The 14012-nt window shown below is 32.5% G+C and overlaps 1 protein-coding gene across 1 annotated transcript in view; it reads right to left on the reverse strand.

The window, feature by feature from the left end:
* LOC106877301 (titin) overlaps positions 1-14012 on the reverse strand; it is a gene marked incomplete at its 3' end in the record, with an annotated part of 606785 nt that overhangs the window by 237507 nt on the left and 355266 nt on the right. Inside the window, exons 227-241 of the mRNA XM_052965881.1 lie at positions 12483-12785; positions 11351-11656; positions 10865-11170; positions 10382-10684; positions 9293-9595; positions 8770-9075; positions 8340-8642; positions 7502-7807; positions 6494-6799; positions 5734-6036; positions 4792-5097; positions 4111-4416; positions 2731-3033; positions 2115-2420; positions 672-977 (exon numbers count right to left, since the gene is read on the reverse strand). Of these exons, the coding sequence (XP_052821841.1) occupies positions 672-977; positions 2115-2420; positions 2731-3033; positions 4111-4416; positions 4792-5097; positions 5734-6036; positions 6494-6799; positions 7502-7807; positions 8340-8642; positions 8770-9075; positions 9293-9595; positions 10382-10684; positions 10865-11170; positions 11351-11656; positions 12483-12785 (4572 nt within the window). The remainder of the gene's footprint in view (positions 1-671; positions 978-2114; positions 2421-2730; positions 3034-4110; positions 4417-4791; positions 5098-5733; positions 6037-6493; positions 6800-7501; positions 7808-8339; positions 8643-8769; positions 9076-9292; positions 9596-10381; positions 10685-10864; positions 11171-11350; positions 11657-12482; positions 12786-14012) is intronic.

Consider the following 14012-nt stretch of genomic DNA (forward strand, 5'->3'; position numbering starts at 1 on the left):
ATATATATATATATATATATATATATATGCACACACACAGATATAGCCCTTTGACTTGTCAGAGCTTATCAAACTTGTTAAACTATCCAAGCCATGTCAGTATGGAAGCCAGATACTAAATGATGATGATCATCATCATCATTATCATTATTTAACGTCCGCTTTCCATGCTGGCATGGCTTGGATGGTTTGACTGAGGGCTGGCAAGCTGGGAGGCTGCACCAGGCTCCGATCTGATCTAGCAAGGTTTCTACAGCTGGATGCCCTTCCTAATGCCAACCACTCTGAGAGTGTAGTGGGTGCTTTTTACGTTCCACCAGCATGTGAATCAGTCAGGTGGCACTGGAATCGACCATGCTCAAATGGTGTCTTTTATGTGCCACTGGCATGGGTGCCAGTCAGGCGACACTGGAATTGGTCATGCTCAAATGGAGCTTTTTTACATGTTACCAGCACAGGTGCCAGTCAGACAGCACTGGCATCAGCCATGCTCGAATGGTGCTTTTTACATGCCACTGGCACAGAAGCCAGTCAGGTGACACTGGTATTGGCCATGCTCAGATGGTACTCTGTACGTGTCACCGGGACGGGTGCCAGTCAGGCAGCACCAGCATTGATGATGATAATTTTTTTAGATGAATTATTTTGATAGAATCTAATTAAAAACTTACAGATATTTTTAGTAGTTTTTGTTGTATCATATGTTTCCAGTGGTTGACTTTTCCCTTCAGAATTGAGAGCAGTGACTCTGAAGAAATATTCGGTATCTTCATTTAGGTCATGAACAGTGAAAGAAGTGGATTTGGAATCGACTGAACCAGCTTTCGACCAGGAAGAACGAGTTGAAGCTTTGTATTCAATAAGATAAGATGTGATAGGTTTTCCTCCATCTTTTTCAGATGGCTTCCATGAAAGATCAATGGATTTGTATGTGACATTTTGTGTCGTTAATGGTCCAACTGGTCGAGATGGTACATCTGAAAATGAAAACAAATATCAGAATGAGAAAATGAATTTTAAAAATTTATGTGAATTTGGAAATAAAATGCTTAGAAAATAATTATTTTATTAATAAATAAATATATTAAACTTTATTCTTGGTTAATGTTTACAATTTGATTTCATTTATTCAAAGTAAATATATTGGTATTAACACATATACATATACTTATGTTCATATACATATTTATATGCATGCACACACAAATAATAGAGTAACTTTATTAACTTTATATGAACTGAAAAGTCATAAAAATGAAATCAATAAAACAAAGGTGAACTAAAATATTATCAGAAATCAAATAGTACAAGTATTCCTTTTGTTATGAAAGCATTGCATTCCTGAAAAGTTTGGTGCAACATATAATTTTCTAACATGTAATCCATTTTTTCATTGGCTTCCATATTATACAGCATGGGAAAATAGGTTTCATGTCTGTGCTGATGCCACATTAAAAGCACTTGTGCCAGCACCATCTACAAAACACTCAGTATACTCTGTAAAGTGGTTGGTGTCAGGCAACCCATCCAGATATAGAAACCATACCAAAACATGACGACTGGAGCCTGGTGCAGCCTTCCAGCTAGCCAGCTTCTGTCAAGCTGCCCAACCCATGCCAGCATAGAAAACAGATGTTTGATGATGATGATGATAATGGTATGATGATGATGATGATGATGATGATGATAATGATTATAATGCTGGCAGAATCGTTAGCACACCGGGCGAAATGCTTAGTGGTATTTCGTCTGCTGTTACACTCTGAGTTCAAATTCTGCCGAGGTCAACTTTGCCGTTCATCCTTTCGGGGTTGATTAAATAAGTACCAGTTATGCACTGGGGTCGATGTAATCGACTTAACCCCTTTGTCTGTCTTTGTTTGTCCCCTCTATGTTTAGCCCCTTGTGGGTAATAAAGAAATTGATAATGATTATGATAATGATGCTATGGAATTCCACATCATGGCAATATTTTCAAGAATGCAATGATTCTGTAATGCAGGAGTCACTTGTATTTGATTTATTAAAAAAAGTAACAATAAAATAATTTAGATTTCAGCATGGGGCTATAAAAAGCTTTCAGTCACTCTAATATTTTAGATTTTTATACTTACCAAATGGACTCTTAACAAGAGTTGCTTCTTTAGTGTCCAAAGGTTCACTGCTTCCTATTTTGTTTTCAGCATAAACTCTAAAGTAATATTCTGTTTTCTCATGGAGATTTTTTATTTGATACTCATTTGTTCCTTCTCTCACTTTTTCAACTTTAGACCAGTATTTGTTGGAAGAAGCTCGTTTTTCAATAACATAACCTGTTATAGGAGAGCCACCATCATCACTAGATGGTTTCCACTTGATGCAGACTGAATCTTGTTGAATGTTGGTAACAAGAAGAGGACCAGTTGGTTTTGATGGTACAACTGTATAACAAAATTATAGATAGTATTGAGCAACTATTTTAACAATGAACTCATCTTTAATTCAAACATTTTATGATTGACAGACAAAATTTATATGGAAATATAAGGAAATACAGGATAAAAATCAATTTTGTTTTATCAAAATGAATAATTGTTTTTAATTATTTAATTATCATGATTTAATTTTCAATTTATACGAAATTGCTACGAAACCAATTTTTGAAATGAATATAAGCAAAAACTTAAAATCTCAACAAATGTATTTTTGAAACATTAAAGGAAATATTAGAATTGAGAATATAATACTAACGGAGTCCTTTCTTTGTTGTCACAGAGATTTCGGTGTCAGCTTTGTTACTAGCACCAATCTTATTCAATGCACAAATATTGAAGTAATAGTCCATGTTTTCATCAAGTTTTGTTATACGGCAGCTTGTATCATAAGAGTCAAGTGATGTGACTGTGGTCCAGTTGCCTGGTTTCTGTGGTGACATTTGCACAACATATCCTGTAATGGGTGTTCCACCATCAACTGCTGGTGCAGACCATTCCAATTCAACAAAGTTTTCTCCAACTCTTGATGCTCTGAAATTGGCAGGCTTTTCTGGAGGAGCTTTTAAAAAGAGAAAAGAAATGTAATGAATATTTGTCATACATCAAATGAAAATGTTTAAGAAAGAGGATTTTTGGCTTCAAGGATATTTTTAGTCAATCAAATTTATAACCTTAATAGGAAAAGTCATGCATGTCAATGAAAAGTTTTTTTTTGAAAAGACAAAGGAGGGAACTCTGAAATTTAAATGAACTAAAAATTAAATGATGGTATGCAGTGCAGACAAAATCTGATATTTGGTAAACATGATGATGATTCTAGACATGTTTCAGTCATATACCTCCTCAGCAAACCATAATCTAACACAAACCACAGAATCATTTCAACTGATTACCATTTCTTCTGACTTGCAATATTAAGTATATAAGACAAGACTTAACTCTATATTTTTCATCCAGAAGGCTCCTTTCAGAAACTTTCCAATGATACTTTAAATAAACTGAACATTAATATTATGAAAATAACTAAATACTAATTTGTTGAAATCCAGCCTCTCCCAGTGTAGCAAAAATAAACAGAGGTAAGATGATAATGCTAATGATGATATTTCTCTGGCAAGCACTCAGCATACACTGTAAAGTGGTTGGCATTAAGAAGAGCATCCAGCCATAGAAATCAAGCCAAATCAGACTGGAACCTGGTGGATATCAGCATGGAAAACAAACGTTGAAGATAATGATGATACACACACACACACACACACACACACACACACACACAACAAGTATATTGTTCAAGTGTTTTCAGCTATAATTTTTTCTGTTACATTTTAAAGGGATATATTTAAGGGTCAGTTTAATTGGTGGTATTGTATTGTATTGCTCTCCAACCCATACCGACATAGGAGAAGAAGATATGACTCAAATGCTGCTGCTGCCAATGATAATGGTATATAAATCCTTTCATAAAAATTAGTGTCATCTAATCTAAAAAATATTTTACTTTAGGTGTGTCTATTAGAAGATTCTGTGAAATTCTGATAATTTTCTATTCTTGTTCTCTTTAAGGTAATTTACATATATGGTATTATATAGTAATGGCTTGGAAAATAAATAAGAATGATAAGAGAGTATTTACTTAGTTCCCTCATTGGTTTGACAACATCAGTTGAAACAAGAGGCAAACTTCGTCCTTCAGCATTGACAGCAACCACACGGAAGAAATATTCCAGTGATTCAATCAAATCTGTGGCTTTGAATGAAGTTGTCTTAGGTGGCACCCTGCCAGCAGTTGACCATGTTGTTCTTGTAGCAGTCCTGTATTCAACAATATATTCTTTGAGTTCACATCCACCATCACTGAGAGGTGGCTTCCATTCTAATTCAGCTGAATCTTTAGTAATGTTGCTTATAATCAATGGACCCTCAGGAACAGATGGAACATCTAAAAAGAAATTAAATATAAATACAGTGTTAATATTTCAAATAGATTCAGTAAGAATATTTTTAATCATCTCTTTTAATATCAGCCCACCCGTGTCCTATGATAGAAACTTTTGGTTTTAAAGTGATCTAAAATAAAACCTTCCTTTAAAATTTCATGTTAATTTATCTTCCAGACACCAGATTTCAAAATTAATTGCAACTAAAGTCAATGTATTTCAACAAGAAATATGGTAACAAAAAAAGGGTTAATAAATAAGTGTAGTTTCTAACTTGATATTTTATCACACTTTTATTTATGATTAAATTAATTAAAAATTAAAATAAAGAGAAAAATACAAAAACCTTTATCAAGAATTCTGATAATAATACTCACTGAATGGGCTCTTTGCTGTAGTAGCTGCTTCCGTTTCTAATGGTTGACTCTGTCCAAGCATATTCTCAGCAATGACTCTGAATAGATATTCATTTTTCTCATATAGATTAGTGCAGCACACTTCTAATGTACTTGCTTCAACTTTTTCAACTCTCGACCAAATTAATGATTTAGGAGTTTTCTTTTCAACTTGGTAGAACATAACTGGAGAACCACCATCATCCTGAGGTGGTTTCCATCTTAGACTGATTGAAGTGCGCTGTACGTCAACAATTTCAATGGGTCCAGTAGGCATTGAAGGAACAGCTGAAAGATAAGAGTAGTCTATTTTCAAACAAGTCAATAATAAAGATATCGTAATTATTATTGCAAAGATGTTTTTTTTATAGATATAAAAAATGATTATTTTATTTCTTCAGTGAGTGTAGAAGCCTGCTCCACTTTTGTTTTTAGAGTGGTCAATACATCACACTGTTTGGCTGAACATTGCCTCTGAGCCATGAATGAATTTAGCAAATGTAAGAATGTAGACTAAGTTTCTGATGGAACGTCATCGTGATCTGACTGCATGCCTGCATTCTCTACACTTCTCTAAATGCTAAAAACAGTAATAAAAAAAAAAACTAATCCTGCTGAATACTCTTCCTTCTACTTCTCTAACATTCATAGACTCCAATCTAACCTAAATCTCATTACAAACATTGAAATTTAGTTCTAAACCAAAATTTGACACACATATATATATATCTTTGCTTTGTCTCCATATATCTTAAGGAGCTTATCATGTTTTTGTTTTCACTTCCATGAAACTTTATGTAACACGAGGAGCTAAGGCAACCTGTTAATATATATATATATATATCAATGATTTTAATGCTACTATATTTAAAAAGCTGACTTAAGTTGATCTATGAAGGATTCAATTCTCAATAAAATACTTACTTGCTTCACGTTGAGTGATAACAGAACCAACGGTTTCACATGGTTTTCCCATACCAGCTTTATTTTCAGCTGAGACAGAGAAGTAATAACCAACATTCTTTTCCAGATTAGTTACTTTGAATGATGTATCTAAACCTTCAACAACCATCAGACGTTCCCATTCATCCTTCTTGTCTTTTCGCTTTTTAACAGTATATTTCAGAATCTTAGAACCACCATCACTCTTTGGTGGTCTCCATTCAAGGCAGACATAATTTTCACCAATTTGGCTAGCTCTTACATTAACTGGTGGTCCAGGTACATCTATAAGGCAAAATGAAAATAATTTTTATTTATTTGTAAATCAATAAAAATATAAATATTAAGAACTTTCTATAAACCATTTTGCATTCAATTTAATTTCAGAAACAATTACGTCATAATTTTATCATATTAGCAATTAATTGCTCATGAATTTTCAGGTAATATTTCAATTATGTAGACATCCATCGTAAATTTAGAAATATATCATATTTACTCATGTATAAATCATACAATTTTATATTTGATTTTAACTGAAAAAACTAGGGTGCAATCTATGCAGAGAGCAAAGTTATAAGTTTAAGGGAAAAATTTTGTACCAAGATTTATTACTAAATTAGGGGTATGACTCATAAGTAAATACAGTGAATGTGGTATTCTATTTTTGAACAATTTTAGTTAAAAGTCAACAAATAAAGACAGACAAGAAAGAATTTTCAATCCTTAAACTATAACTTACGTATTTCTCGAGAAGGTATTGTTGCTTCAGTTGTCTCTAAAGGTGGACTCTGTCCTTCTTCATTGACAGCAATGACACGGAAGTAATATTCAGTTCCTTCAGCTAATCCAAGAACTCTATAAACATTAACATTAGCTTCAACTTCTGCAGCATTTAACCAACTAGGTCGGGTTGCAGATTTGTATTCAATAATATATTTGGTAATTGGACTGCCACCATCAGAATCAGGTGCTTTCCATTCAAGATCAACATAGTCATAAGATATTTTAACGACTTCAAGGGGACCCTTAGGACGTCCTGGAGGACCTGTAAGTAAAATTTTTTTAAATAAGTAGTAAGAAAATCTCTATAGTGGTTCAACTAGAACTGTATATGAATCTATTTTATTTCATGGAGTCTTCTGTTCAATACTAAAACATCTAAAATTATAATAATTTAGAGTCTCATCAAAATACTTAAAGATAAAATGTAATTATAACTTCATGCTCAATAGATTTATAGTTAACATGGAAATAAAAGTATATGCTGAGTTCCTTTTGACTAAATTGATGGACTTGGTCAAGAGACTAATCCTAGATGATTTAGATAATATTAATTTAATAATTATCTTTATCTAGCTGAGAAATCGCAAGCATTTCAATTTTAGAAATAAATTTCTAACATTATGATGAACAGTCAACCATAAAATATAATCAGACTCACTTAAGCTATTTCTAGATGGAAAAACATATCCATATACACAAAATATTTCTAAAAAAGGAATATATATATTCATAAAAATTTATATTCATGAAAGCTTTTTAAATTCTTACAGAAATCTATAGGGTTAAAAAAAGACTTTCTAGTAGTGTCTTCCTAAACAATAAGTAATGAATTTAAGGGTAATTTGGCAACTAATAAATTAATATAATGCAGCTGATATAAATTTCAGTTTATATTTGAACAAGATAAGTTTAATAGCAAAATAATAACCATATAAAATTGATGTAAGAGTTTTAATATACTCACCGAATGGACTCTTGGCCATTGTTGATGCATCTGAAATCAGTGGTTCACTGTAGCCTATTTTATTTACAGCAGAAATTCTGTAATCATATTCAGTGTTTGCTCTTAAATTCTGGATATTAAAGGATGTAACAGTGGCAGGCAGTTGCTGAACCTTATTCCAGTACTGACGCTTACTTTCTTTTTGTTCGATGAGATAACCTGTCAGAGGAGATCCTCCATCATCTTCTGGGTGTTTCCATGAAATATTCATTGAAGTTTTCATGATATCAGTTACTTTGATAGGTCCTCTTGGACTTGATGGTTTTTCTAGAGAAATAAATATTAAAACAAATTTCTTATGGTAATAAAATATTATGTGATTACTTATTTAAAAAATATTTAACAAAATGACTGAATAATTAAATATATAGTCACAGGCATGGCTGAGTAGTTAAGATATTCACTTTGAAACCACATGGTTTCAGGTTCAATACCACTTAATGGCATCTTGGGCAAGTGTTTTCCTCTCTAGTTTTGAGATTACTAATGCCTTATGAATGAAATTTGGTAAACAAAAACAATACAAAGGCCTGTTTTACATGTGTATGTATGTTGGATTCCATGTGATTTTGCATTGACATTGCTTGGGCAATGTTTAAGCTTTGATAGTTTGACATGAATTAAAATACCCTTAAAAAAATAAAGGCAGGTGTCAGGAAGAGTGTACAGTCATAGAAAACTATCTCAAGAAGTCCCATTCAACCCATGCCAGTATGGACTTAAAAATAGACTCAAAAACGAATGTCATGATTATGATTACAATGATGACGATGAGATATATAATATATAAATCACTTACGTGGCTGTCTCATTGGGCATACAGCATGATCTGCATCAGCTGGTTTGCTAAGACCAACTTTATTCTCAGCACATATAGAGAAGTAGTAATTAACATTTTGTCTGAGATTTTTCAATGTGCAAGATAATTCATGAGAAGTGACTGATGTCATTTTTGTGCGCTCATCATCCAATGATTCTCGTTTCAGTATCACATAACCAGTAATCCTAGAACCTCCATCATCAATTGGTGGCTTCCATTCCATAACAGCAAAGTCAGCACCAATTTTCGTAGCACGGAAGTAAATAGGTTGACCAGGAAGATCTGCAAGACAATTTATTTGTAATTATTTAGTCTATGTAGTTGTAGTAAAGTCATAATGGAAAGAAAAGAAAATTGAAATAAAGAAATTGAATGATAAAAAGAAATTTTTATTTTTTTCCAAACTTACTAATTTTCTTGATAGGTTTTGTTGATTCATCAGATTCCAAAGGTGGACTCTGACCTTCATCATTGACAGCTGTTACTCTAAACATGTAATCTGTGTCTTCCATCAAGTTGTTTGCAGTAAATGTAGTTGTCTTTCCATCTACTGTACCAGCTTTAGACCAGAAAGTTCTAGAAAGTACTCTGTATTCAATGATATAACTTGTAACAGGCTTTCCACCATCTTTCTGTGGTGGTTTCCAGGCCATGTCAACTGAGTTGTGGGTGACATCTTTAATTTCCAAAGGTCCAGTTGGACGAGATGGCACATCTAGAAAACATAAGAGAATATGATTATTTCATGTATGAAATAATTTGGTGAGTTTTATATTAAAAAAACAAAATGCTAGACATGAAACTATAAAAAAAAAACGTATGTTATTAATTAATATAATCATAGGAAATTTCAGTGTTCTCTCATAATTATGTCTGGATCATCAGTTATTGGAAAATTGGAAGTGTGTCAGTAAATGTAGAAGCATACTCACTGAATGGACTTTTAGCCATAGTGGAATCTTGTGTTTCAAGAGGTTCACTCTGTCCGACTTTGTTCTCAGCAATTACTCTGAAATGGTACTCAGCATGGTCATGGAGATTTCGAACATATAGTTCTGTTGTGTCAGCATCTACTTTGGTTACCTTTGACCAAAATTTGCTTGATGTTGGACGTTTCTCAACAATATAACAAAGAATTGGTGATCCACCATCATCTTTTGGTGGTTTCCATTTGATTGCAATAGAATCTCGTTGAACATCAGTTACAACAAGACTAGTTGGACGAGCAGGTACAACTAAAGAAGGTAAGAAAAACAGAATTTTGAAGAAATATGAACATAGTTTAGTCCAAAATTGAAAGTAATTCAGAAGTATTTTTTATCAAAATTATGTAATGAAAATTTATCTCAATATAAGAGTAAAATAATACAATGAACATAACTAATTTGATTTCTATTATTGCAGATTATTATGACTTTTGTAGAAAATTAAATGCAAGTATAACATCACTAAATCAAAATCTTTCTCTTACACAATAAATATTCAACTGTTGATCCCTATCAAATAATTGTTCAGTCACATGGTCATGATAGTTGCTACAACCAATTTTCTGTTTTAAACTCATATTGATATAGCCTTTCCAATGTTGTCAGTATGGTGACTCAGTTTGTGGCACAAAAATGTTATTGCTTTACAAACATTTATGCAAACTTTGATTATTTTCTTTCTTTTCTCAAAATATGTAAGTTCTTTTTACTTTGTTATCATTCACTGATATCACACTAGATATTCTAATTTTTCACCTGCATTAATCAAAGGTTTTGCAAACTTTTATCTCATTTATCGATATAGTTTTCCTAAAGGTATAACAAGCCACTGAGTAATAATAATTCTTCTATTATTTGTAGCACATACAAATGCAAATTATATTCTTTGAGGTTATCTTCTACAAAAGAATCAACAAGTTTATTTGTTTTTCTGCTTCATTACATTTCAGTAATTATTCATTATTTTGTAAATAACACATAATATTTATTTCTAAACTGGCACAAAAATTTTAAAATAAAAAGAAAACTACTTACGCAATCCTTTCATGGTTGTTACTGGTTTACTTGTTTCAACTGGTTCACTGACACCAATTTTGTTTTCAGCACATACACCAAAGTAATAATTCATATCTTCCAGAAGATCAGTAATGCATAAGTTTGTATCATATGCACTGAGTAAGGCTACACGTTTCCAATCATCAGGGCTATGTTGAGACAAATAGACTACATAGCATTCTATAGCACTTCCACCATCAGACTTTGGTGGATCCCATTTTATTTCAACAAAATCTTCTCCAATTCTTGTGGCTCTTAAATCAACTGGAGGTAGTGGGCAGCCTAGGAAAAATCGAAGTACTTATGAATATTTATTTCATCAAGTTTAATAAGGATATGAAAAAGTATTAATTGTTCTTTATTAAATATAATGTTATAAATTTATAGAAAACAACTTTGGACATTTTGACTTCTTTAGTTCTTAAAAATACATTAAAACAATAATCTTAAATAGATACATACTCATTTCTTTCATTGGTTTTACGAAATCAGATCCAGTTAAGGGCTGACTCTGTCCTTCTGAATTAACTGCAATGACACGGAAGAAATATTCACTGCCTTCACATAGATTAGAAGCAGTGTAATTTGTAGTTTTAGCATCCATGAAGCTTGCTTTTGACCATGTTGTTCTTGCAGATGTTCTATACTCAATAAGATAACCAGTAATTGGGGACCCACCATCTTTCTTAGATGGTTTCCATTCAAGGTCAGCAGAATTCATTGTCACATTTGAAATTACCAATGGACCAACAGGAGGAGATGGTACACCTGTTAAAGACAAGTAGTAATTTTTTTTAAATGAGGTATAACTTTGAAAACCAAATTTGTTAATTTTCTTAGTTATTAAACATTTTACTAAATTAATTGTTATTCGTCTTATATAATTTAATATCAATTGAAATTTTCCTTTTAATTGGATAACACTTGAATATACTGAAAAACACTTACTGTATGGAGATTTTGCAGTGACTGCACTATCACAGACCAATGGTTCACTTGTTCCTACACTGTTCACAGCCAAAACTCTAAACAAGTAGTCAGTGTTCTCATAAAGGTTTGTTATTGTGTAGTCAAATAAGGATGACTCCACTGTGTCAACTTTGGTCCAAAGAAGTCCTTTAGTTGTTTTTCTTTCAATTATATAATCAGTTACTGGAGAACCACCATCTGTTAGAGGAGCTTTCCATCTAATGCTTACTGAAGTACGACTGAAATCAGTAATTTCAAGAGGTCCTTGTGGTTTGGAAGGAACAGCTGAAAATATTAAAAGAAATATATTTAGAGTTTGAATATTTTCATTATGATGCACTGCAAAAATAAAATTTGGTGGATCATTTAAAAAAATACAAAAAAACAATGTAGTCATGCAACAAAAAAGAATGCCATACTAAGTAAACCCATGTGTTTGAAAGGAGATATATCTGTGAGTGTGCTTTCAGCAAGAATAGAGGAAATTTTAAAATGCATGACTAATTTATGAGAAAGAAAGCAAAATAAGTATAAGGGATTAATAAAATTCTAAGGTAGTATTGGAAAGTTCTTGAACCAGAAAGAGTAGAAAAAGTGTACACCATTACTCCATAATGTGTATCACATATTTATTTTCATATATCATCCTCTTTAAAATAGTTCTCTTGGGAGTGTAGACAGCTATACCTCCATGTTTACTATGCTGAAAAATCATCACAGAAATCTTTCAATACTTTTTGCAATTCTCTTTCATAATCACCTACCATTTTGATGATTCTAAGGTTCAAAAGTAGGTCATTGTTAACCTTTTCATGAGGTTCAAAATACAAACCAAGATACTGCTGCTTCTGATCAAATGGCAAAAGCCAGGGGACATACTTCATGTCAAGATGAAGTATGTTCATGTTTTCCATAAGAATTTCCTACAAACTCTATAACTGATCTCATTCAAGAGAAGAGGATGATGGTTTGTTTGGCAACAGTTCTCCTGTGTGAGGTCACACACATTGGTTTTAATAGTCCAATCAGAACGCATGCACCCTGGAAACTTTTAAAAATACCATAGAATTACATAATTATGGATACAGTTTAAAATATATTATCAACTTACTTAATTCTTTAACAGGTATAACACCATTTGGCATTTCTGCTGCTGGACCACTTCCTGCTTTATTCTCAGCAGAAACTGAGAAATAATACTTTGTGCCTTCAGTAAGATTATCTATCTTCACTCTTCTGTCTGAGCCATCAGTAGTAGCTACCCGTACCCAGTCAGTCTTCTTATCATCTTTCTTCTTAATGATGTATTTTGTGATTCTTGAACCACCATCTTCTTTGGGATGTTTCCATTCCAGTGCAACAAAGTCTCTGCCAATTTTACTTGTATGCAAATCAGTGGGTTTGCCAGGAGGTGCTGAGAAGGAAAAAGAAATTGTATGTGAATACTAATCTTAAAATTTAAACAAAAGGATCTGATATTTAGAAATATTTGGAAAATCAATAACAATTGTTTCTAATATAGGCATGACACTAGAAATTAGGACAAACAACTTAGTTTTAGTCACTTAAATTATACCCTAATACTAACTGGTATTTTATTTTATTGACATCTCAACCAGGATGAAAGGTAAAGTTAACCTTGATATGATTTTAATTCAGAATGTTAAGACCAATAACAAAATACCACATGGAATTTTGTCTGATGCTCTAACAAATCTGTTAGCTATCATCATCATCATCATCATCATTATTATTACTATTATTGAGTGAGAGAGCAGCACATGCCATCAAAGTGACACTGGGGTACAAATGAAGCCCAGCATACCCAACATGATTACCCATCTGATAAGGGTACACCAAGCACCTGCATCACAACCATATGTTTGCAACATGGTGATCTTATCAAGATATTCAGTGCATGACCTTGCAGGTGGGGCCCAGTTATAAATTTTTCAGATTGAGTAGCCCATCTCACTCAAAAGATCCCTGAATAAGGTTTGTTTAAGGATGATTAACAAAACACTCATGTTTTCAGAGGTGAATTATTCAAACCCCAAAGAATTCCTCTCAACACAGAAGTAGTAGGGGAGCATCATAGCTATGTATTGAGAGGAATTCTTTGAGGTTTGAATAATTCACCTCTAGAAACATGGGTGTTTAAACAAATCTTATTCGAGGACCTTTTGAGTGGGATGGGCTACTCATAATAACATTAATAATTGTTTCTAACATAGATACAAGGCCACAAATATGGAAGAAGTAAGCAAGTTGCTTATATTAAACCTGTACTCAACTGGCATTTTACCATATCAACCTCTGACAAATGAAATGTTAAATTGACTTCAGCAGGATTTAAAGGAAAATAGTTCAGAATTATCCAAGATACAAATATTTTTGTTCCAAAATTGCCAACAAACCAACATTCTGGAATCTTTTAGCCCTCTATGACCTTTATGACCAACAATCAAATTGTCTTAGATCATCCAATTTAATTGTGAGTTCAAAATATTACTTACAGAGTTGAGATAATGAAATAATTGATGAACTAGTATATTAATTCTTCATAGTATTCAAGGTAGAAATTTAAAATAAATAATTTTTTATGCCAATACTGATTTCTTATTGCTATATATATATATAG

Source organism: Octopus bimaculoides, chromosome 2, assembly GCF_001194135.2.
Source record: "Octopus bimaculoides isolate UCB-OBI-ISO-001 chromosome 2, ASM119413v2, whole genome shotgun sequence".
In the NCBI taxonomy this organism is placed as follows: Eukaryota; Metazoa; Mollusca; class Cephalopoda; order Octopoda; family Octopodidae; genus Octopus; species Octopus bimaculoides.